General features: G+C 37.9%; 1 protein-coding gene across 2 annotated transcripts in view; it reads right to left on the reverse strand.

Annotated features, from left to right (window-relative positions):
* Nucleotides 1–316: 316 nt before the first annotated feature.
* The window catches only part of dhx30 (DEAH (Asp-Glu-Ala-His) box helicase 30), a 30,632-nt gene continuing 4,735 nt past the window's right edge, over nucleotides 317–26,213 (reverse strand). The window contains exons 7-20 of one of the 2 annotated variants that reach the window (XM_048163765.1): nucleotides 25,883–26,035; nucleotides 22,086–22,562; nucleotides 21,018–21,401; nucleotides 20,821–20,896; nucleotides 19,402–19,506; nucleotides 15,821–15,996; nucleotides 15,200–15,406; nucleotides 14,950–15,031; nucleotides 14,406–14,599; nucleotides 14,131–14,281; nucleotides 12,098–12,255; nucleotides 11,584–11,687; nucleotides 1,364–1,503; nucleotides 317–864 (exon numbers count right to left, since the gene is read on the reverse strand). In XM_048163765.1, the coding sequence (XP_048019722.1) occupies nucleotides 575–864; nucleotides 1,364–1,503; nucleotides 11,584–11,687; nucleotides 12,098–12,255; nucleotides 14,131–14,281; nucleotides 14,406–14,599; nucleotides 14,950–15,031; nucleotides 15,200–15,406; nucleotides 15,821–15,996; nucleotides 19,402–19,506; nucleotides 20,821–20,896; nucleotides 21,018–21,401; nucleotides 22,086–22,562; nucleotides 25,883–26,035 (2,697 nt within the window). In that variant the 3' untranslated portion in view covers nucleotides 317–574. Of the gene's footprint in view, nucleotides 865–1,363; nucleotides 1,504–5,631; nucleotides 6,355–11,583; nucleotides 11,688–12,097; nucleotides 12,256–14,130; nucleotides 14,282–14,405; nucleotides 14,600–14,949; nucleotides 15,032–15,199; nucleotides 15,407–15,820; nucleotides 15,997–19,401; nucleotides 19,507–20,820; nucleotides 20,897–21,017; nucleotides 21,402–22,085; nucleotides 22,563–25,882; nucleotides 26,036–26,213 lie in introns of those variants that run through there. The other variant, XM_048163766.1, reaches the window with a different exon arrangement.

The following is a 26,213-nucleotide window of genomic DNA, read 5'->3' on the forward strand; positions in this document are numbered from 1 at the left end:
GCTACTTAAATCAACAACATTTAAAAAAAAAAAAAAAATCAAATCAAATCATATTAGCATAGCAACAACTTTGTGCTGCTGCCTGTGATCATGTCAAGGATCACCCACATTTCCACATGCATAATGAAAAGTGGATGTTTTGGAAAGTGCTATGGCAAATTTTTGTGCCATCTAGTGGCTAAGAGGAAAATAAAATCAAATGTGCCTTTTGCCCTGTTGTACCTTACATCTTTCATTGCTTTAATTGACATCAAGCTAAGTATTTTAGTATTACAGTGGTTTTCATACACCCTTAGACACAATTCTTGTACAAGTATTTGTCTCTCAAACATTCAGATTTTATTCTCCATGAAATATGTTTGTGCAAAAAATGTTTTACATGGTATAATAGTGAAAAATATCACTTAAACTTAAATAAATTACTTTAATTAGTGCAATTTAAGCAGTTTGAGTCAACATGCCCTAGGCATGTATGATTGTGTTCTGACAGGAGAGAGTTTGATCCATACTACACAACCTTTACCCAGACTGTCTTTCACAGCCGTTTGGCTGAAATAGAAAAACATCAATGAATTTAAAAACCATCAGCCTTAACATTGTCTGTGCTGTTACTGAAATCATCCTGATCACTGCTAACTTCTGAATCTGTGTTATTCAGAAGGTCAACTAATAAGCCAATAAGCTCACTGTCCTTCCAGCTGTCTGAGCTGGAGTTGGATTCACATTCAGACAATCGAAGATTGCGATGGATCATGGCCTGTAGGGAAGTGCGCAGGTCCCACAGTAACTCCCAGACGTGAGGAGAAAACTCCCATCTTATGAGTGTATGACAAGGTAATGCCACCTCTACACGATCTCCAAGAACTTAAAAAATAAAATAAAATTATTACCACTGTATCCACAAAACTTTTCAAAGCAAACATGCATTGATAAAAGAGCTTACATTATATTTCAGTATAAAGTGAATAATATGGAAGCTTGTTTATGCCACGTAATAAAAATTGGAAATTGCAACTTTTTATCTCACAATTCGGGGAAAAAAAAAAAGTCATAAGAGTGAGAAATGGTAAGAATTGCAAGTTTATATCTTACAAGTCTGAGGAGAAAAAAAAATGTCAATTGTGAGATATAAACATACAATTCTGACTATTTATCGCAATTCTGACTTTTTGCTCAAAATTGTTAAATATAAACATGGAATTGAGAGTTAGAATTGTGAGATATAAACTTGCGACTGCAAGAAAAAAGGTTAGAAAGATAAATCGCAATTACACTTTTTTTTCCTGTGGCAGGAACAAGATTCCATAGAATTATTATCAGAATCCTAGATCCAACTGTCTGGTGATAGCAGGGATTGCATTACCTCTTTCGCTGAGGTCACAGTCTGTCAGGAGCAACAAAGCGAGTGGATGAACCACTGAAGAGTCTCTAATGAAGATTTGACCATTTGATTTCATAGCAGAGAAGAAGGTGAGCCAGCGACTCGAGAGATTCTGATTTCCCCTAAATGACACAGAACACATGACTTCAACTCAACAGAACAACACCCCTAAAAAAGGGGCTAGCCTCGCCCATGATTATAGACATGTTTTTATATTTTTTTTTTATAAATGACAACGTTCGCATAACCCATAGAGAGATACGAGGCTGAATCCAGCTTCTTATTCGCAGCTTCTTATTGACGCTATCCGGTCCACCTTAAAAAACGCGACGCTTCCACGTTTGTAGCTTCTTATTCACGCTCACTTTAGGGACAGTGCGGTTTTTCTGTTTTATGCTTTTTGTGTCTATTTTCAGAATTAAAGGAAAATAAACTATTTTGAAATGCAAATAGCACTGATATATCAGCGAAAATATGCTGCAAAAATATAAAGGCACTTAAAATATAATTATAGTATTCTTTGTTTATTGAACGTGTCATCAGCTCAACTTGAAGGACCGTGTGGTTTTTCTCTTATTCACGCTTTTTATGCTATATTGTCTATTTTTAGAAAAAAAGAATAAACTATTCTGAAATGTAAATAACACCGAAATATCTGTGAAAATTACTGTACAATTACAAAGGTATATAAAAAACAATTACATCATTCTTTTTGCACGTCATCATTTGAATGCATTAATGAATCAATTGAATAAAAAATTAATTCATGCAAATATTACAGATTTCAATATCACGAGGTAACTAGAGACTATCAGCTCCAGCTCCAGCTTGGATCCAGCCTGTTATGAAGACTTCAGATGAAGGACTCCAGAACATCAAACATGGATGATTATACAAAATGATCATGTTACCATTGTTTTGCATGCACACTACTTTTGCTTAAAAGAAGTAATATCTTACAACTGTACATTCTGATATCATCTCATAAAAGAAGACTATTGTGTTTTTGCTACAAGTGAATGTGAATTAAATTACCTTTCAGGGTGCGTTAAAAGTTGCACTGGGGCCTTATTCCTAATGTACTTGACTGTCACCATGCACATTTTCAGACATTTTTACTGTAGCATTTTAAAGTAATGGACCCATGAATTTGACAAATGTGACAATACAGTAACAGGAGAAATTGCACTTTTGGCCCAATTGGAGGCGCCATATCTCAGCTGTCTTTAAGGGTGCGTTCGAAGTTGCACTGGGGCCTTATTCCAAGTGCACTTGACTGTCACCATGCACATTTTCAGACATTTTTACTGTAGCATTTTAAAGTTATGGACCAATGAATTTGACAAATGTGACAATACATTTACAGGAGAAATTGCATTATTGGCCCAGTTGGAGGCGCTATATCTCAGCTGCCTTTAAGGGTGCGTTAAACGTTGCACTGGGGCCTTATTCCAAGTGCAGCTGACTGTCACCATGCAACATTATGAGTAATTTTACTGTAGCATTTTTAAGTTATGGACCCATGAATTTGACAAATGTGACAATATAGTAACAGGAGAAATTCCACTTTTGGCCCAATTGGAGGCGCTATTTCTCAGCTGCTTTTGAGGGTGCGTTCAAAGTTGCACTAGAGCCTTATTCCCAATGTACTTGACTGTCACCATACACATATTTAGACATTTTTACTGTAGCATTTTAAAGTTATGGACCCATGAATTTGACAAATGTGACAATACAGTAACAGGAGAAATTGCACTATTAGCCCAATTAGAGGCGCTATATCTCAGTTTCCTTTAAGGGTGCGTTCAAAGCACAGATATAGATGAACAAATAAGTGAATGAATAAATAAATAAATAAATGTAACTGTGATAACATTAGGTGACTTCTAATGTTTTATGATGTGTGCATGATCTGAGTTGATTTTTCCATTCATATAAAAAAAGTTACCAAAATTTTACATTTTGGGTTTCATAGTGATAGTATGTAATAACTTTATTTTAATGCTAGATGAAAATGTATTTGCACTCCTTAATAATCCAATTGTTGAAGATTTTTCAGCACCATGAACAGCAACAGAGCAACTTTAAAGGCAGCAGAGTTATAGCGAATAGTGCAATTTCTCATGTAACTGTTTTGTCACATCTCTCAGAATCATGAGATCATAACTCGATGCTACAGTAAAATTGCTGATAATGTTGTATGCTGACAGACAAGTTATTTGGGAATAGGGTTCCAGTGCAACTTTGAACGCACCCTTAAAGGCAGCTGAGATATAGCGCCTCAAATTGGGCCAAAAGTGCAATTTCTCATGAAACTTTTGTCACGTTTGTCAAATTCATGGGTCCATAACTTTAAAGTGCTACAGTAAAAATGTCTGAAAATGTGCATGGTGACAGTGAAGTGCACTTGGAATAAGGCCCCAGTGCAACTTTGAACGCACCCTTAAATGCAGCTGAGATATAGCGCCTCCAATTGGGCCAAAAGTGCAATTTCTCCTGTTACTGTATTGTCACATTTGTCAAATTCATGGGTCCATAACTTTAAAATGCTACAGTAAAAATGTCTGAAAATGTGCATGGTGACAGTCAAGTGCACTTGGAATAAGGCCCCAGTGCAACTTTTAACGCACCCTTAAAGGCAGCTGAGATATAGCGCCTCCAATTGGGCCAAAAGTGCAATTTCTCCTGTTACTGTATTGTCACATTTGTCAAATTCATGGGTCCATAACTTTAAAATGCTACAGTAAAAATATCTGAAAATATGCATGGTGACAGTCGAGTACATTGGGAATAAGGCCCCAGTGCAACTTTTAACGCACCCTTAAAGGCAGCTGACATATAACGCCTCCAATTGGGCCAAAAGTGCAATTTCTCCTGTGACTGTATTGTCATATTTGTCAAATTCATGGGTCCATAACTTTAAAATGCTACAGTAAAAATGTCTGAAAATGTGCATGATGACAGTTGAGTACATTGGGAATAAGGCTCTAGTGCAACTTTTAACGCACCCTCAAAGGCAGCTGAGATATAGCGCCTCCAATTGGGCCAATAATGCAATTTCTCCTGTGACTGTATTGTCACATTTGTCAAATTCATGGGTCCATAATTTTAAAATGCTACAGTAAAAATGTCTGAAAATGTGCATGGTGACAGCCGAGTACATTGGGAATAAGGCCCCAGTAAAACTTTTAATGCACCCATAAAGGCAGCTGAGATATAGCACCTCCAATTGGGCCAATAATGCAATTTCTCCTGTAAGTGTATTGTCACATCTGTCAAATTCATGGGTCCATAACTTTAAAATGCTACAGTAAAAATGTCTCATAATGTACATGGTGATAGTCAAGTACATTGGGAATAAGGCTCTAGTGCAACTTTTAACGCACCCTCAAAGGCAGCTGAGATATAGCGCCTCCAATTGGGCCAAAAGTGCAATTTCTCATGAAACTTTTGTCACATTTGTCAAATTCATGGGTCCATTACTTTAAAATGCTACAGTAAAAATGTCTGAAAATGTGCATGGTGACAGACAAGTACATTGGAAATAAGGCTTTAGTGCAACTTTTAACGCACCCTCAAAGGCAGCTGAGATATAGCGCCTCCAATTGGGCTAATAATGCAATTTCTCCTGTGACTGTATTGTCACATTTGTCAAATTCATGGGTCCATAATTTTAAAATGCTACAGTAAAAATGTCTGAAAATGTGCATGGTGACAGCCGAGTACATTGGGAATAAGGCCCCAGTAAAACTTTTAACGCACCCATAAAGGCAGCTGAGATATAGCACCTCCAATTGGGCCAATAATGCAATTTCTCCTGTAAGTGTATTGTCACATCTGTCAAATTCATGGGTCCATAACTTTAAAATGCTACAGTAAAAATGTCTCATAATGTACATGGTGATAGTCAAGTACATTGGGAATAAGGCTCTAGTGCAACTTTTAACGCACCCTCAAAGGCAGCTGAGATATAGCGCCTCCAATTGGGCCAAAAGTGCAATTTCTCATGAAACTTTTGTCACATTTGTCAAATTCATGGGTCCATTACTTTAAAATGCTACAGTAAAATTGCTCATAATGTTGCATGGTGACAGTCAGGTGCACTTGGAATCAGGTCCCAGTGCAACTTTTAACGCACCCTCAAAGGCAGCTGAGATATAGCGCCTCCAATTGGGCCAAAAGTGCAATTTCTCCTGTTACTGTATTGTCACATTTGTCAAATTCATGGGTCCATAACTTTAAAATGCTACAGTAAAAATGTCTGAAAATGTGCATGGTGACAGACAAGTACATTGGAAATAAGGCTTTAGTGCAACTTTTAACGCACCCTCAAAGGCAGCTGAGATATAGCGCCTCCAATTGGGCTAATAATGCAATTTCTCCTGTTACTGTATTGCCACGTCTGTCAAATTCATGGGTCCATAACATTAAAATGCTACAGTAAAAATGTCTCATAATGTGCATGGTGATAGTCAAGTACATTGGGAATAAGGCTCTAGTGCAACTTTTAACGTACCCTCAAAGACAGCTGAGATATAGCGCCTCCAATTGAGCTAATGGTGCAATTTCTCCTGTAACTGTATTGTCACATTTGTCAAATTCATGGGTCCATAACTTTAAAATGCTACAGTAAAAATGTCTGAAAATGTGCATGGTGACAGTCAAGTACATTGGGAATAAGGCCCCAGTGCAACTTTTAACGCACCCTCAAAGGTAATTTATTTCACATTCACTTGTAGCAAAAACAGAATAGTCTTCTTTTATGAGATGATATCAGAACGTACAGTTATAAGATATTACTTCTTTTAAGCAAAAGTAGTGTGCATGCAAAACAATGGTAACATGATCATTTTCTTTAATCATCCATGTTTGATGTTCTGGAGTCCTTCATCTGAAGTCTTCATAACAGGCTTGATCCAATCTGGAGATGGAGCTGGAGCTGATAGTCTCTAGTTACCTTGTGACATTGAAATCTGTAATATTTGCTTGAATTAATTTTTTTAATCCGTTAATTCATTAATGCATTCAAATGATGACGTGCAATGATGTAATTGTGTTTTATATAGCCTACCTTTGTAATTTTACAATAATTTTCACTGATATTTCGGTGTTATTTACATTTCAGAATAGTTTATTATTTTTTTCTAAAAATAGATAATATAGGATAAAAAGCGTGAAAAGAGAAAAACCACACGGTCCTTCAAGTTGAGCTGATGACACATTCAATAAACAAAGAATACTATATTTTAAGTGCCTTTATATTTTTGCAGCCTATTTTCGCTGATATATCAGTGTTATTTGCATTTCAAAATAGTTTATTTTCCTTTAATTCTGAAAATAGACCCTAAAAGCAACACGATACCTTAAAAAAGCGTGAAAAAGAGAAAAACCGCACTGTCCCTAAGTTGAGCGTGAATAAGAAGCTACAAACGTCGCGTCTTTTAAGGTGGACCGGATAGCGTCAATAAGAAGCTGCGAATAAGAAGCTGGATTCAGCCTCCTTAGAGAGATCACTGTGTCAGAGAGTTGAGAATATTCACACATTATTTTTACACATAAAAACATGATATTAGAGTTTTAAAATCAGACATTTTAAATCAGATCAATACATCACGGTTGTTTAAACCAATAAGCTTTAAGCTGTGTCGTCAGCAAGTCGTTTCCCATCGTGCTTTTGGTCAGCGCAGTCGGTGGAGAGCAACTGCGCTCGACTGCAGAATCCGACACGTCCGCCTCGCACTCGCGAGAGGTTTTTGACACACGTCGGCATGACATCAGAGCAAGGCGGCCCACCCTCGGACACATTTCTAACCGGCATGCATCTCGCGGTGATCACCGGTGATCGGTTCTGCGCAGAATTTGCTCATCTCAAACAAGCCTATTATTATTAAAAATGGTAGCCCGCAATAAGCTTGCAATACGAGTTGCCTGTGTACTGATTTGCAGCGAATATAAGAAAAGGAAAAGAAAAATATGGAGGAGGAAATGGTTGGGGAGACTGTGGATTGTGTGTTCTGCAACGAGAGTTGGAGGTAAATACATAACTTTTCAATGTGCTGCTGTTGCGGATGGTCAAGCAAATGTTTGTGTTTTGTTTCCGTTTGATAGAATTGTGTGAATGAAGCCATGCTTGCTGATGTTGTGGTCTATAACTCCTCGCTGCACTGTATCTTGCTCTCTCATTACATCGCCGATGTAGTTTTCAGTCAGAACACTTTTCACACAGCAGGATTTTGAATCGCCGACAGGTCCAGATATTTAGCATGCCAAATATCTCACGGGCGTCGGCGATTCTCTCAGATCGCGTCTTTGCTCATTCACACTGCATGATTGTCAGTCGCGTGAACGAGCACCGATTTGCCTGTGATTTCGGGCATTTGTCGGCGATTTCTCAAAACCTGTCGGCGAGCCAAAATCGGGGCTAAAATCACGCAGTCTGAACTCGGCATTATGCCTGGCTCACACTACAGGAGTTTTAGGCCGATTTATGCCCGATTTTCCCCTCCCGAGAATCGGAGAAAAAATCTTGTCCACGACCTCGATCGGTTCCGATGTTCAGCACAGATTATCTGGTAATGTGAGACTTTCACAGATAAAATCTTGCACCTCCCGATCTGATCTCACACAAATCGGGCTCACCCCGATCATATCAAACATGTTTGATATTTATCGGGATGAGCAAGATTGTAATAACGTCAGTACTGTCACAATAGCCAATAGGAAACAAGTATATGACGCGACGGAAGTGACAGACATTTCGAAATGGCGACCACGAAACCAAGATCAAGGAATCTACAATGTAAAAGGTGACACTATCGCTTTTGAACTAGGCAGGCAATATTATAACGGTAAACATTCTAGCACACTACGATAGTAATAAAAGGTCAATTTTACCTCCATTTCTCGCTGAAGAACTTACAATCCACGTTGAGCCCATCTCCTCAACCATTTTTTCATCCACACTTGTTTATTCTTCCAACAAACGATTATTATTCCTACAGCAAGTTTTCGTGTTTCAGTATCCATTTTGTTTACATCCGCTTTCGATCTGCTGCGTAGATCACGTGACGTGCTTCCTCTGGCAGATAATCTTAATAACATTTTGTAGTGTGTGATGCTCCGCGAATTTCAAATCTTGTAGTGTGAGCATGTTTAAGATTTGAGGGAAGAAAATCTGCAAAGATTCTCCTGAAGTGTGTGCTGCAACCAGATTTTACAATCGGATAGGATTTGAAAACTCCTGTAGTGTGAGCCAGGCATTAGAGAGTTTTTTGTTGTTGTTGTTGTTGTTGTCCGTCAGAGTGGATCTAAACGGATCTATCCATCAGAGCAGATCTGAATGGATCTTCCTCACACGACAGGACTGCTACCTGTTAAGCCGAGTTCAGACTGCACGATTTTAGCCCCGATTTTGGCTCGCCGACAGGTTGAGAAATCGCCGACAAATGCCCGAAATCACAGGCAAATCGGTGCTCGTTCACGCGAGTGACAATCACGCAGTATGAATGAGCAAAGACGCGATCTGGGAGAATCGCCGACGAGTCGCCGACGCCCGTGAGATATTTGGCATGCTAAATATCTGGACCTGTCGGCGATTCAAAATCCTGCTGTGTGAAAAGTGTTCTGACTGAAAACTACATCGGCGATGACTGACAGCCAATGAGAGAGCAAGATACAGAGCAGCGGGGAGTTCGGGGAGGAGTTATAGACCAAAATATTAGCAAGTATGGCTTTGTACACATAAACATTACAATTCTATCAGACAGAACCAAAGCACAAACATTTGCTTGACCATCTGCAACAGCAGCACATTGAAAAGTTATGTACTTTCCTCCAACTGTCGTGGCAGAACACACAATCCAGTCTCCCCAAACATTTCCTTCTCCCTATTCTTCTTTTATTTTTGTTGTTTTCGCTGCAAATCAGCGCACAGGCAATTCGTATTTCAAGCTTCTTGCGGGCTACTATTTTTAATAATAATGGCCGTGTGTCTCAATCAGCTCCCTAGTTCAGTAGTCAGGGCACTGATCAGGGTATCAGCCACATCCACTTTCATTATTTACTGATTCACGACCTAGGGAGCTAGGGAGCTGATTGAGACGCAGCCTGGCCAGTCTCACGTGAGAACTCCGGTCTTGAACGCGTGATATCGCGTTGTTTCCTTGTCACATCTCGCGCGTGTTTGGTTGTGAAACGGAGTTTGTGTCCCAGACAGAGTTGTCGGCGATTCTTCCTATTGTAAAGTCATGCAGTGTGAAACCCTCTGTCGCCGATCCATTGTGCAGTTTGAACACAGCAGCGACTGAATGCTGGCCAAGATAGTCATGCAGTCTGAAAAGAACAGTGACCCGACTACTTTGAAAATTGTGCAGTCTGAACTCGGCATTAAAGGTGCTAAAGAGGATGTTTTGTTTTATACATTTTTGCAATATTACTTGAAACTGTCTTTATTAACTGATAAAAGACTATTTATTAGGTGCACTGAAAGGAATAATATTAATATACATCATCTGTGCACGAGGTAGGGCCTTAAAAACATCAGCCAATCATTTACGCGATCATCGCATAAACGATTGGCCCTCTGGCTTGTCGATCACTGCCGTGACGTTCCTTGTCAGAGACGTGCACGTATTGGCCCTCTGGCTTGTCAATCACTGCCATGACGTTCCTTGTAAGAAACGAGCGCGGCTGCAAGCAGACTATATCGTTCTGTTTCTTCTAAGCACATGCTTGTTGCCTGCTGCCTTAAATGCTTGAGCTATTTAAAGCAGGATGGATTCTGATTGGCTGCTATCATTTTCTCATTAATCAGCTGGAGAAAAAAAAAAAAAAAAATGGTACCAAAGATATCATTAGTTTTTTATAGTTGTTGTGTGAACTCTGCTATTCTTTTACATTTAGAATGAATTTTAAAACTAAATCTTTATTGTTATAGTTATCATCCTTGGTGTGAACAGGCCTTTACTCATTTCTTACATGAAGAGGTAAATGAATCATAACAGAACATTGTACAGATACAGTAGCAAAAAAATAGAGAGTGGAATAGAGTCAGGATTCAGGATAGGACTTTAAATACAGAATAAATCTCTGCTGTAATGCCGAATGTGCCATGCCTTAAAGGTGCCCTCGAATGAAAAATTGAATTTATCTTGGCATTGTTAAATAACAAGAGTTCAGTACATGGAAATGACATACAGTGAGTCTCAAACTCCACTGTTTCCTCCTTTTTATATAAATCTCATTTGTTTAAAAGACCTCCGAAGAACAGGCGAATCTCAACATAACACCGACTGTTACGTAACAGTCGGGGTGTACGCCCCCAATATTTGCATATGCCAGCCCACGTTTCCAACATTATAAAAGGCATTACACAAGGGCAGCCAGTATTAACGTCTGGATCTGTGCACAACCAAATCATCAGACTAGGTAAGCAAGCAAGAACAATAGCGAAAAATGGCAGATGGAGCAATAATAACTGACATGATCCATGATAACATGATATTTTTAGTGATATTTGTAAACTGTCTTTCTAAATGTTTCGTTAACATGTTGCTAATGTACTGTTAAATGTGGTTAAAGTTACCATCGGTTATTACTGTATTCACGGAGACAAGAGAGCCGTCGCTATTTTCATTTTTAAACACTTGCAGTCTGTATAATGCATAAACACAACTTCATTCTTTATAAATCTCTCCAACAGAGTAGCATTAGCCGTTAGCCACGGAGCACTATCAAACTCATTCAAAATCAGAAGTAAACAATATAACAGTATACAATACTGACATAATCCGACGCATGCATGCCGCATGCATGACGAACACTTTGTAAGGCACTGTTCAAGGCAAGCGCGAGCTCTGTGGGCGTGGACCACAGGATTTAAAGGGGCCGCAGCATAAAATCGGCGCGTTTATAATGATGCCCCAAAATAGGCAGTTAAAAAAATTATTATTAAAAATTAGTATTTTGATCTGAAACTTCACAGACACATTCAGGGGACACCTTAGACTTATATTACATCTTTTAAAAACATAATCTAGGGCACCTTTAAAAAAAAAAAAAAAAAAAAAAAAAAGAAAAAAAAAAAAAAGAAATTTCCTGTAGAAATTCATATTACAACAATACAAACAATAAAACAGGAATGTCAATCTATCCATTTAGATCAGCAGTTTTATTAATATCTCTATCTGACTCTATACATTTACCTGTTGACAGAGGAGCGGTGCAGCAGCACAGGGGTGCTTTCTGTACGGTAGGAAAGATTTTCTGGCCGAAATCTTCCACCTTTTGTCACTGTGCCTCTTTTCACCTGGTAAAGTTCAGATATTTTATTAATGGATATGCACCTAGACAGAAATTGTGCCTGATGCAGATAGGCAGTTGGTATTTTTTTGTGCTGTGACCAATAATTACAAATTTGCACTGCTTTGCCTGTTTTATAAGCAAAGAGAATTTACACAGTGAAACTATATGCTTCGGGCTTGTTCCCATGAAACCGAGCATCAAAACAAAATTGACTAGTGCAATAGTTTTTTAGTTAATGCAGTACTTTTCATACAATACTTCTCATGAATCGGTTTGAATCTTTACAACAACAAACAAAAACGTCTGAAATTATCTTCTTAGAAAATAAGTGTCATATAATTGCCTGATACTATGTGTGTGTTCTGCATACTGTATACAGTATCTGAAAGTGTATATATGAAATGTGAGTGGTACCTGTATGAGGTTAGGATAAAGGCCCGCAACCAGCACTGCTTTAAGGAGCTGCTCCTGCTGACTGTGCTGGTTCAGATGAGAGGAGAGACGCAGACATTCAACAGAATGATCCACCAGTCCAGCATCAGCCAAATTTTCACTGAACTGCTGCATCAGGCCTGTTTAAGAGACAAAGTTTTCTTTTTACTATGGCTAAAAATGACTAAAACAGCATCAAACTGAATGGGCATTTTACACTTAACCTTCAAATATGCAATTTATGGCCACTGCACAATTTACAAAAGGCAGTGGAGAAATGTAAATGCGTTCTCCGTCTGAACTTTAAAGACATGTAAGTGAATGTTTTTACTCATTCAGATAACTTCTGGCAAAATTTGGCTGAAAACAAAACATGTTTTCATTCTGCCGCAGGTTCAAGATTAATTTTACATTACAGTTTTGTTTTCTAGAATGGTTTTTATGGTTTCATTTTTATTTTATGGATCCATTTCCATTTTATTATGTATTTTGGTTTCAGTAAATATAGTCAAGGAACCGGTTGAAGAATCAACAGAACATTGCCAGAGTTTAGATTTATATCTAAAATCACATTTAAAATTACGCTTATTCATTCAGCAGCTGCTTTCATCCAAATTGACTTACGGTAAAGCAATCTGCACAAAGCAGTCTCACTCACTCATCTCTGTTTATCTGTTGCTTTCTGATTTTTGCAGATATCAAGACATGCTCTGATTCACAGAACAACAGTAAAGTTTAAGATGACTCTTGTGTATTTAAAAGTTCTGGTTTTATGCCACATTAAAGTACAAGGAAACATGTTTCCTTACATGGACTCAGCATGCACCTGTATACTCATAATAATGATGGCCAAAGCAAGTTCATTTTGTGTCCATCTTTGTTTTCAGTATCAGTACTACATAATCTGCAACTCATTAATTAGCAGTCCATATAGTGTATACATGTGAAGAGTTTCATATGTCAGCGATTCTCGACCAACTGACTAGTGAAGCCACACAGATGCACACCATGAGTTTGAGCATCATACAAAATCTGCAAAATGATTATTGGCATCATAAAAATTGCATGCATTTCTTATGTAGTACAGTCCTGAATAAGGTATTGCACATATATATATATATATATATATATATATATATATATATATATATATATATATATATATATATATATATATATATATGACCCTTCGCAAAGACCTGCCACCCTTAGTTACTGTTGCTACGTCTAACAAGCCATGGCGCTCTCACGCCACACATGTTCTCACACAGTGAAAAATGTGTCGTGGAAGAAAGAGGACACTGACAACGCGGCGCCGACAGACAAGACAGAGCAGGTTACTTTTGGTATGAAACAAAACTCACCTTTAAAATTTTTCCATTTTTTAAGAAATTCAAACAATAAATACAGTTTTGTGGCTCTTTAATGTGTTGTGACAGATCGCTGTAGCGAGTCAGTTCAAGCGGCATGTGAACCAGTCACCTCTTCCTACTAGTTATAGCACCAAATATACATGAATGAACATCAGAAGGTATGTTGTTTCAACCGACGTCAATACACACCATTTTTCAAGTTCAAGTCCACCAACGTTAATCTACTAACTCTCCTGTGTGGTTTGTTTGTTGGACAAAATGGCTGATTCTGTGTTATGATTGGTCAGATCACCTGCTAATCAAATTCCCGGCGAAGGGTGAATTGAGGGACTCATACACAACTATTGCAAAAATTCACTGATGCTAAAGAAGGAAGATGATGCATAAGGGTGTAAACTTTTGAACAAGATTATGTGTAAAATGTTCTTATTTTGTTTAAAGATCTAAGCTTTTTTATTATTATTCAGTACTGCCCATCAGAAACTAAAGAAAATACTCACGTTTTCCAGAAGACAAAGTAAGTATAATTTACTCTGATCATCCAATTCAAAATGTTTATTAAAATACTTCAGATTCTACAAAAGGTATGTAAACTTTTGCGCACAAATGTACATTAATTATGTGCAATTGTGCATGTCTCACCATGTATAAACCGCAGACTGGCTCCAGACAGAGTATATTTGTCCAGAAACTCCTGTTTACTCTCCTTGCCTTGTTGCTCTTTCCAGCTCTGAACAACACGACTGAAGACCAGATAATCACTGCAGCTGGAACCACTAAGAGCTGTCTTGGCCTACAGAGAGGAACAGTCTATATTAGTAGCAACAAATGTGAATGAACTCATGCAGAAAAAAATTGATATATGAGTGAATGCTACTACAGACAAACAGAACAAATTCTTCAAGTGGCTCACTGACCTTTGAGACGAGGGCCCGGTTCTGCATGCTGTTATAGAAGGGATCTCGAGTCAAACAGGCTGCCACAGACAAAATGGGAAGAACACAAGAAAACAGAGCCGAGAGAACCAAGACTTTCCCCAACCGTGGGTCACACGACATGCAGGCCACGCGCTGTCCCAGTGGAGTCAGATTCTCTGAGCCGTCCAGCACGCCTGAGTGAGAGAGAACAGCAAGAGTTTCTACACATGACAGAACAGCGACATGTAAAAACGTATGGTTTTTAGTCCCAAAAAAAAAAAGTACTGCAAATAACATCTGTTCAGATCAATAATCATGCAATTGTGATGGGTTGGTGAATCATATGTGTGTGTGTATCAATTATAGCATTGTGATTCATGGTTTTAACATGCATTTCAAGCAAGGTTATTATTGTTAACTAAAACCTAAACTAAAGAAGGAGAGATGGAGGAAAAAAAAAAAAAAAAAACTTTACTTGAAATAAAAATAATATAGATCATGATGTAACTAACATCTTTTACTGGAAAAAAAATTAAATATTTACCAATTTCCATTAGGTTCTTCACAGCAACTTTCACTGCTTGTCTGTCTGGGGAGTCAAGCACTTGTGACAGGAAGTCCTCAGCCTACATGAGGAAGAATAAGAATGTTTTCAATCCAATCCAATAAACTGATCTTGACACACCCTATGCAGAGAACTGACAAAATTAAGCCTCTTTTCAAAACCGCTATTCTGTAAACACAGTGACAAAAAATGCTTTTCCAGCAGATTTTAATATCGTTTGCCCTCTCACTTTGCTATCTGGACAGTGAATCTTGGCTTGAATGACCACGCTCTCCAGAGGGGTGCGCAGGATTTCAGGGATGGGAAATGTGTCCATGCTGTCAAGCTGTTTTCGTGGGAAAAGGTGGTAGGCATGTCCAGGTTGGCAGCGGCCTGCCCTTCCTCTTCGCTGAGTAACGTTTGCTTGTGAAATCCAGACCGTGTTTAGACCAGAGACCTGAGAACACAGAACACAGCACAGAATCATCTTTAAATGGCATTACTTTTAGTGCTATGGGAGTTTCTTATAACTTTAAAGTCACCATGAAATCAAAATGGACAATTCTTGTTTTTTTTATGAAATACTGCAGTATTTATTATAAATTATTTATCCGTGCACATAATTATTGTTTTAAATTCAAGTGCCTCATAATCTTTAATCAAAATAACTTCCCCACACTCTTGCAGCAACATCTCTTCTCTAATGCAACCTGTCACTCACATGAGAGCCACCAATAGCAAACCACAACTATCCAATCAATTCCCCATGGACAAAATCAAGTCCCGTCCTACATTTGTTTTTGTTTGAGTAGCTCTTTCACTCAGATATACGTCTTCCGTTTCATATCAACTTTAAAGCAGGGGGAATGACCTTTGTTCTGGGGTCGTAGTTCTGTTCTTTCTGAGAGCCGGCATCCACCACATGCACAATGTCATCTATGGTGATGGACGTCTCAGCGATGTTGGTGGCCAGCACGATCTTTCGCAGTCCCTTTGGAGGGTGCTGGAACACAGCTTGCTGCTCTGTTACAGCCATACTGGAGTGCACTGCAGAAGAAACAGTGAAAGCATGTCCTCAAAATGATTGGCAGGTATTTCATAAACAGATGAGTGGGGAGGAGTCAAAAGACACATTAAGTAAAGTTTTGATAGGGATCAACCGATATACCAGCTATGGCAATTAATCAGACGATTATGGCTATGTTCAGACTGCAGGCAAACTAGATCTTCTCAGTCAGACTGTCTGACCTATTAACTGCAAGTGATGAACAAATAAGATTTGTGCGTCCAGACATAACCAACCTATCTGCATGGGTTGCTTAGGCATGCCCACGTATGTAACAAGGCTTTCAAAACGGATTCAGGAAATATTGAGCTGCATTCCAAATATCTCGCTTCCCAAATAAGAGCCCTGTCGAGTCATGGTTCAGAGCTCCTTGGTTACAGAAAACTGGTATATATTGTGAATACCGTCAAAGACTATAGATATATTAAGGCTGTTCACTCCTATTAGTTATGAATGGGAGAAACTGAAATGTGCAGTATGGCGGAATACGTCCCGCGTTCTAAGTAAAAGAGCCAATCGCTGATTGATAAAGTCATTGCATCACTGTAGCTGCTGTTAGAGGCTCTGATTCCCACAGAAACCTGAGACTCACGCATAGGATTGCACATGCGCATAGGCTTGTCTAGCCTGAAAAATAAGCTTTTTTAATGCTATTTGAGAATAAGAAACAACATTTATCTGTCAGTTCATGTCAGATTTTGTTGCTGATTTGAAATATGTTATTTAATTGTGAGTTCGCCAGGCAGTTTTTGAGATTTAAGGATTCAAATAGATAGGACTTGGTCTTGGATGCATGAAATAGCTGCCTGGAGGCATTGCAAATATGGTCGCTGAGTGAACAGACTTTCCTTGAAAGGGACTTTGATACCATATGAACACTTGCGGCATTTCTGTCACCAGTTTTGACGTTATCGTTGTGTGTCGCGTTTAGAGTGACTCACAATTTGAAATCCGATTTGAGCAGCCAGAGTGTCCAGAATGAACTGCATCTGTAAAAATCTGATTGGAATTGCATTTCAAACCACTTTCATGTGTGGTTTGAATCAGATTTGAAAAAGAAAAAAAAACAAAACAAAAAAAATCTGAACAAAAAAGAAAAAAAGAAAAAATCTGATTTCATGTGTTTTCAAAACTTTCAAAAACCCATCTTGATAAAATCTGGATATGCAAAAAAAATCTGATTTTTGCTGGCCGTCTGAACATAACCATAGAATGCTGTAGAGATGATGTATTTGGTAACATTATTTTACTTTGTTACACATTACATGTACTTAATGTAATAATAACAGTAAATTAAAGGGTTAGTTCACCCAATAATGAAATTGCTGTCATTAATTACTCACCCTCATGTCGTTCCAAACCTGTAAGACCTTCGTTCATCTTCGGAACACAAAGTAAGATATTTTGATGAAACCCGAGAGGTTTTTTTATCCTCCATTAAAAGCAATGAAATTACCACATTCAATGTCCAGAAAAGTAGTAAAAACATTGTTTAAATAGTCATCCTGACAACAGTGGTTCAACCTTAATGTTATGAAGTGACGAGAATACTCTTTGTGCGCAAAAACAAAACAAAAATAACGGCTTTATTCAACAAATTAATCTCTCCTCGTCTCTCCTCTGCTACGCTATTTTTGTTGCAGCTTCCAGGTTCTACGTCCGAATGGCAGCTCAGTGAGCAGCCTCTTCACGTAAGCAGCACGAGGCATGTGTGATGCTGTTGCAGGAGCAAGCCAATAATGATCTAGCGTTCAGACGTAAACACGGAAACGCAGCACTGCACCAACTGCGTAAAATACGGAAAAGGAAAAATTGTTGAATAAAGTTGTTATTTTTGTTTTTGCACACAAAAAGTATTCTCGTCGCTTCGTAACATTAAGGTTGAACCACTTTAGTCACGTTGACTATTTTAACAATGTTTTTACTACTTTTCTGGACAATGAATGTGGTAATTTTGTTGCTTTCAATGGAGGATAAAAATACTTCTCGGATTTCAACAAAGTATCTTAATTTGTGTTCTGAAGATGAATGAAGGTCTTACAGGTTTGGAACTACATGATGGTGAGAAATAAATGACAGAAATAAAATTTTTGGGTGAACTAACCCTTTAATTATGCATAATTACATGCAACAAACCTAAACCAAACCCTAACCCAATGGTAAGTACATGTTGTTAATTAATATCACTCAGTACTTAAATGCATAATTACACTATAGCGACACCTTAAAATTAAGTGTAATCAAATATTTCTGTTGGCTGAAACCTGAAACAAGTTCACATTTTAGCACTTCCAGTTCCATCGTCCTGAAGTCAATGGGTTTTTTGTTAAATGCTTGAAATAAGGTCTGTGGTGAACACAAACTCAAGATATTTTCACATTTTATTCTACGATATAAAATACATCAGTAATACTCCCCGGTGATATTTTTAAAGCTTTTACTTCTCTTGTAAAAGGCAGTTGCTAACATGTTGCTAAATGTGAATAGAGAGGTTGTCATTAAATGTCATCAGCCGAACAGGTAACTCATCTACTCACTAGTTGCCTTGTTGTGGTTATAATCGCGCTCTTGCAAACTATTCTAACTTTAACTTTGCAACTTGTGAATGTTAAATAAAGACTTTTTGGTTTGTGGAGCTTTGGCAACAATACTGCCTTTATAATCCTTTATATTGCCAATACTGCCGTTATTTCCTTGAGAGACTACCATGCCAGAGTGAAAAAGGAGAAATGCTGACGAATGATAGTGGAGGTGCTTCAGAAACCCAAGGAGTACTGAAATTAGCATTAAACTAACACGCTACTTCAGTAGTTTGTTTATGCACTTTTTTGCAGAAGTCAGTCACTAATTCTGCCTTCTCAAGAACATCATGCATGTCTTTAAGATGGCAAGCAATGATTGGTCGGGAAGCAACATGTACTCTGACGTTTCTTGTCCACAACACGGCAAGAATTCAGGAGTCACAGTGACTATTGTCTGAACCCGGCATTACTCACTGACCATATTTTCTGCAATAAACCAAACCCTATTGGGTTTTTGGCGAGAGAACCAAGCTGATGCTGACTTACTGGTTGGCCTATTAAAATACTTTATCGCTGCAGCACTCTATTTGCACTCTAACAACTTTCTGCATTGGCCAGTAAATGGTGTCCTCTTGACTGATTAAAAGAAATGTTAGCTCCTAAGCTTAAAAAATTTCAATTAATTTTGAGTATATCACTGTATTTGCCATCATTAAATTGTATTTTATAAAATTAAGGCATTACATCAGTCATCCACCCTGCTCTTTCAGCACTGGCTGCTGAAAAGCACAAGCTGGTCGACCGCTAATTTGTGGGGTGTGATCTAGAAAGGTCCCAGGATCTAATGTAAGATAAAGTGCTTACACGGTAGAATCATCTGTGAGCCTGATCTGCAAGCAGCTTTTTCTTCCAGTTTCTGTTGTACAACTTTAATGTCTTGCCATCCTGGGAGGAAACACAACACAGCACCTGGGAACAGAGCAAACACAGTTAGTCAGTATATAAGACCAGAGAGAAGAGCAAAAGCTTAAGCAGACGCAACCATTTAACATCTGATATGAAAGAATGTGTATTTTTAGAAAAAAGGTTCTATGGGGTTCTATATAGAACCATGGGTTCTTGACTCAATTTTAAAGAACTCCCTATGCCAAAAAGGTTCAATATAAGGTGAAATGCCATAAATGACTGCATAATACTTTCATGTTTAATTGGTTACTTCTGAATTAAATGAATTAAAACAACAATAATCAATTAAAACTAAATCCATAATATGATCCCATGATGGGAACCACTAAAAGGTTCTATTTATGAAGCGCCTAACAGAAAGAACCCTTAAAAAAGTTCTATGTAGAACCTTTTCTTCTAATAGTGTGGTTTTTTAAAGGAAACTCTGCCATTTGTGTCCCTTTTAATTACTACTGATATAATTAATGGGGGAAAAAAGAGGCACTAAACTTAGTCATATTATCTGACAGATGTGGTTAGAGTGTAATGCAAATGACAAAAAATATAAAATATGAATTCCACTTCATCTGATTTTATTTGCATATATCCCTGCGATAAACATCAATATCTTCATAAACAAGATTGACCTCCATCCTGTGTGAAGGAGACTCACAGTTTTAAAGCAGTCTTCATACCTACTGTATTAATATATACATATTATCATATTACATATTATCATAGCACGTTAATGTTACTTATTTATCTTGTAATGTAAATAAACAAGTAAGACATGAATTGTCATTAGCATTATGCAGCAGTCATTGATTATAGAGTCAATGTAGTGTTTACCTTCACAAAGTCTATTCAGCCCAATAACCACAAAAACTTCAACATTACAGAAACTTTTAAATGCCAAACATAACAGCATTAAACACTAACAGGTCTTTCTCTTGACTAAAAAACAAATAAAATAACACTTATTTTTAACATTTATTCATTATATTATGCTGCAAAGCATGAAGGAAACTGGAAATCCACTACGCAATTTCCAAATCAATCAAGAAAATTTCATTAATTAAATCAAAATTAAAATTAAAATTAAATCAAAATTAAATTCAAGAGTTCATGTCATCAAAAGCAGCAGATATGCACTTAATTTTATTTCAGCTTATTTCAATATCAAGGACAAATCCATCTTAAAATGCGTTTACCGCTGGCCTTTTCACAATCATATAGCTATCTGATCAAAGAAAATTGACAGAGTAAATACTGTAGGCCCAAAGATTATCATATCAGCCTAAAACGTTCTGATTTGTGCACCCTTGAAATCATTTTTACCTGGCTCTCCATATCTGTGAATATGGTCTATCACATCAGCCACCAGATCAAGATCAGGAGCGACGTCATTTTCTTCCTTGAGACAAAAAATAAAAGCAAACCTTTTTAGCCGTGGTCTGTACACAATTTAAAATTCTCACAAACATGAACCATACAACCAAACCTGAGCATTTATTTTAGCCTTCATTTGAACATACCAGCCCGTTTCTCTTCTCCCTGCTCTTCTCCAGTAACGGTCGACCCATCTCTGTCATCACCTCCTCCATGTACCTCGCCTGCACTGGATGCATGAATCCAGGCACACGCACCACTGGGCAGCCCCCGAAATACTGAGACAGCCGCTGAGTGTCGCCCGTCGCGCTCATCAGAACCACTCGCAGCTCTGGATTCTCTTTCAGGACTGAGAGCAGCAGGGCCAGAAGCAAGTCAGTGTTGACGTCTCTCTCATGGACCTCATCAACTACTACATGGCTGATGCCCTGGAGACTGGGGTTGGACTGCAGTTTCCGCAGAAGGACGCCAACAGTGAGGAAGAGCAGAGCGCCACCACTGCGCTCAGGTGGACGTGATTCGAGACGCACCTGTAAGCACAAGAGACATCTGTTTGAGTCTTAAGAAAATGCTTCCTTTCAGGGACAGGTGACTTTTCTATCCTAACCACAAACATTAATGAGGTGGGCTAATAAAATAATATGGTCTAAGGCAGGGTTATAATAATTAACTAAAATTAAAACCATTAAAAAAATAAGGTCTTACGGGTTTGGGACGACATGAATTAATGACAGAAATTTCATCCCTTGTTGTATTTGTGAACAGAGAAATAATAAAAAAACTCAATTCAATCATGTTCAAAATGTTTTTTGCTTACTTATGTTTGGACATTCTTCTGTTTGTCTGAAGGATAACTAATTTCTCAGTGAAACTGAAGTATTATGGTGTACATACGCATGAAACGGGTTAATAAAAAAGAAAGAATGGGCAGGAACTTGGTTCTATCTATCCACTGTTGATTTGATGTTGAGATGTGGGTGTTGCCCTTAAAAATGGAGGTGTCAATAGTACGAAAGGTGTGGGGTTTAAGCAGACTAAATAATTGGAGACGTCCTGCATACGTCACCAGATAGAAGTCATTACACCGGAAGATCCAGTTAAAAATTCAAGGTCAACAAATTATAATAATACATCTCATTTAATAATAGCATATGTATTGCATAATTTGAATTTCTAAACAGACTGAGGGGCTTAAATCTTTATTATGTTCTTGCCTGGTATCCCACACAGTGGCGGAGAGCAGGTCCCATCTCCTGCGCTACACGGTGTGCCACAGACACAGCACTGATCCGACGAGGCTGTGTGACCAGGATGTTGCATTTCGCCCCCTCTCCACTCCTAACGCACCCCTCCAACAAGAACCGTGGGATTCGTGTGGTCTTACCGCAGCCCGTTTCTCCGGCAATAACAACGACTTGTGATGATTTCACTGCTGCAAGCACACTCTGTTTATAGGCGTCCACGGGAAGCTCCACCCCTCGTCCAGGCCCTGCCCCCATCCACAGGCTGAGGAGGTGGTCGCTGAGACTGTCTGCCTCCTCAGGGCGCAAAGTGCAGTATGGCTTATTTGTAATAGCATCTGTAATGAGGTCTTCGTCATCATCATCATCATCTGTACTGATGGAAGACGATTGAACTGATAGCTGCTCCTCTTCATCCCATAATTTTTGAACTTCAGCCTCCACTGGATACTAAAACAGATATCAAAAAGTTATAACGCTACAAAAATTTTTTAAATAATTTGAAAAAAAAAAATATTTTGTTTTACTGCACTTTTTACTTGTTTTAAACTTCTGTTTATCAGCTAGGTCCCCTTTTCTTTCTTGTTCATTTCTGGACCATTTTACTAAACATTTTTACATTATTCTTGATTTTTCAGTTCATAAAAAATATAACTATTATTTATTTATTTATTTATTTATTTTTTACTTAAAGTGCCCCTATTATGCTTTTTCTAATATTACCTTTCATGCGATGTGTAATATTGCTGTCAGTGAATGATACAGTACAACTTACTGAAATGTATTTCGTGTAATCGCGCAGTGTTTCAACCGTGGAAAGACACCAATGAAACTTTGAACAGCCTAAACGAGTCAGGAATTGGAATCCCACTTCCAAGATGGCTGCACATCACTGGGTAACACATTTGCCTAATGCCCACCTATGTTCTTCATTGGCTGCCCGTGAACAACGTCTACTTAATGATAGACATAATGATTGCCATTTATATCAGATAAGGTAAAATAGTGGAAACTAGTATAACTTGGCTAGTAGGTTGTTTATAGTCAGTTTAAGCCAAATAGGTCTGGTTTAGAGACCTAGTGTTACAGGGCACTGTTACCAACAAAAAACACTGTTATGTGAACCTAGTCAATGCACACCAAATGTGATGCTATGCAAACTAAACACATTTCTGAAAAGCCAGTGTTGATTCTTGTTTCATTACAGGTACTGTCGCTTTCACCTTTTGCTTGCTAACTAATTTTGCTTGAGGTTCATTTGTTGTGGCTTCAAGCTTCTACGACACCTTCCAATCCATACAGCAGAAGCCTGACCTTCTTTCTTTTATTTATGGATATGAGGAAAACACCTGGCGGCTCTAAAATATAACCATTATAGGCTTGCAATATTGATTCAAGGTAAAGAAAAAAGAATTAAGAAAATGGATTTTATGATATACACGCTCATTATTTAAAGACTTAGGTGAAGATCAGAGCACATTTTACGAATTAATGCAGATAATTCACAAACTTTTTCTTGAAACTGTAGCTCTAGTCTTATTATTGAAAACTTGTAATTTAGTGTAATAGGGGTTTAACGGTACACATATTCGCACGAAAATCTTCGGTACGTGTCTTTCGGTTCGGTACACAGTTGTACCGACGAATACAGAGTCGTAGCCCATTAACCAATTTTAACCACCAATAATCGCAATAAGCTCTGTGTTTTGTTACTTTATATGAGAAACAAAGTCTCATCCCTCGAAATCTGTCCATTTTATCAAGAAATTCAAACAATAAATGCTTTTTTTTTTGTCACTCTTTGATGTGGCGTGACAGATCGCTATACAGGCGCCTCAGTTCAAGCGGCAGCGCGGAGCGCGTGTGAACGCAATCATCTCTTCCTCTTTAATACTAGCTACGGAAAAAACATGAATGAACATCTGAAGGTATGTTGAAAGATACAGTACAACTTACTGAAACGTATTTTGTGTAATCGCGCAGTGTTTCAACCGTGGAAAGACATCAGTGAAACAGCTTGTAAACATTGTGTCACGTAGCATTTACCTCAGATGCCATTCAGTGTCCACAACTTGTTAGTTCGCTAGAGAAATGAACTTCTTCACTACATATATGCACTATGTTAGCCTATATATTCATTATAGTCTTAATTATTTAATGTATATGTTTAATGTATGGTTTAAATAAATCTGTCATGAAAACAAGTTATGACGGCCACCGTGAAAATTAATATATTTTAACATCGAATTGGAGTAGAAACAGATTTAATTAAGTTAATGCAAAAACTGCCTTGTATGAAATTTACATATTTGCATAAATTTTTATGAGAGTGTTGATTATTATATCTAAAAATAAACAGCAAATAATTTAATAATTTGGGCTCTGTTGTTAATTGTAACCTTTAGTATTACAGTAATGTGCAAGAAAGGGCTCCCTGTATATATAGTTTACAGCATTAGCAGAGATAGATTTTTTTATCCTTAAGAAAATTTTAATTATAATTGAAAGGTGCCATCGAATTGAAAATTGAATTTACCTCGGCATAGTTGAATAACAAGAGTTCAGTACATGGAAATGACATACAGTGAGTCTCAAACACCATTGTTTCCTTATATAAATCTCATTTGTTTAAAAGACCTCAGAAGAACAGGCGAATCTCAACATAACACCGACTGTTACATAACAGTTGGGGTGTACGCCCCCAATATTTGCATATGCCAGCCCATGATCGAGGCATTACACAAGGGCAGCCAGTATTAACGTCTGGATCTGTGCACAGCTGAATCATTAGACTAGGTAAGCAAACAAGAACAATAGCGAAAAATGGCAGATGGAGCAATAATAACTCACATGATCCATGATAACATGATATTTTTAGTGATATTTGTAAATTGTCTTTCTAAATGTTTCGTTAGCTAATGTACTGTTAAATGTGGTTAAAGTTACCATAGTTTATTACTGTATTCACGGAGACAAGAGCCGCTACTATTATCATTATTAAACACTTGCAGTCTGTATAATTCATAAACACAACTTCATTCTTTATAAATCTCTCCAACAGTGTAGCATTAGCTGTTAGCCACGGAACACTATCAAACTCATTCAGAATCAAATGTAAACATCCAAATAAATACCATACTTACGCAATTAGACATGCTGCATGACAAACACTTTGTAAAGATCCATTTTGAGGGTTATATTAGCTGTGTAAACTTTGTTTATGCAATGATAAAGTCGAGAGCTCGGGAGGGGGTGGAGAGCGCGAGCAATTAAAGGGGCCGCAGCCTGAATCGGCGCATTTCTAATTATGCCTCAAAATAGGCAGTTAAAAAAATTCATTTAAAAAAATCTATGGGGTATTTTGAGCTGCAACTTCACAGACACATTCAGGGGACACCTTAGACTTATATTACATCTTGTAAAAAAAAACGTTCGATGGCACCTTGAATTTATTTAATGACAGAGACATAATTTGTTCAGTAAACCACTGTCTAATAAAAAAGAAAAGCAATTTTATGTTTAGTTTTCTCCCTCTTGCTGTACCGAACCCATACCGAACCGTGACTTCAATACCGAGGTATGTACTGAACCGTCATTTTTGTGTACCTTTACACCCCAACCCTATTCCTCCAAATAATTTTGTGTAAATTTGTGCCCATCTATATTCTAACACACATAACTGTGAAAATTGTATCCATTATGTACCTGGTTCTAAGTGAAATATCGATTCACCAAAGCATCTGTCCAATGTGAATTCTTATGCATGTCACCTGTGAGAGGTACTCTTGAATCCTCTGTTCTATATTCTTGGGTATTTCAATACGGCAGGGTCGTCTGTGCCTCTCTCCAGCTTCACGCACTTCCTCCTGATGGTACCTGGCGTGAGTCAGAGGGTTGTTCTGCTCATCCAGAAGCTTCAGTTCCTGTGGGCATAATCATATCAGTCAAGTAGTGAATATCAGTACTGGTGCTAGATGACAAGCACACTAGGAAGCAAGGGTTATCAATAATTACTTCACAACTATGGAAACTGATTTGCTACTTAAAAATGCTCAGAAATATGAAACTTATAAGTTCTTAAATTCAATTAACAAGTTTGTT

The sequence above is a fragment of the Megalobrama amblycephala genome, linkage group LG17 (assembly GCF_018812025.1).
Source record: "Megalobrama amblycephala isolate DHTTF-2021 linkage group LG17, ASM1881202v1, whole genome shotgun sequence".
NCBI lineage: Eukaryota > Metazoa > Chordata > Actinopteri > Cypriniformes > Xenocyprididae > Megalobrama > Megalobrama amblycephala.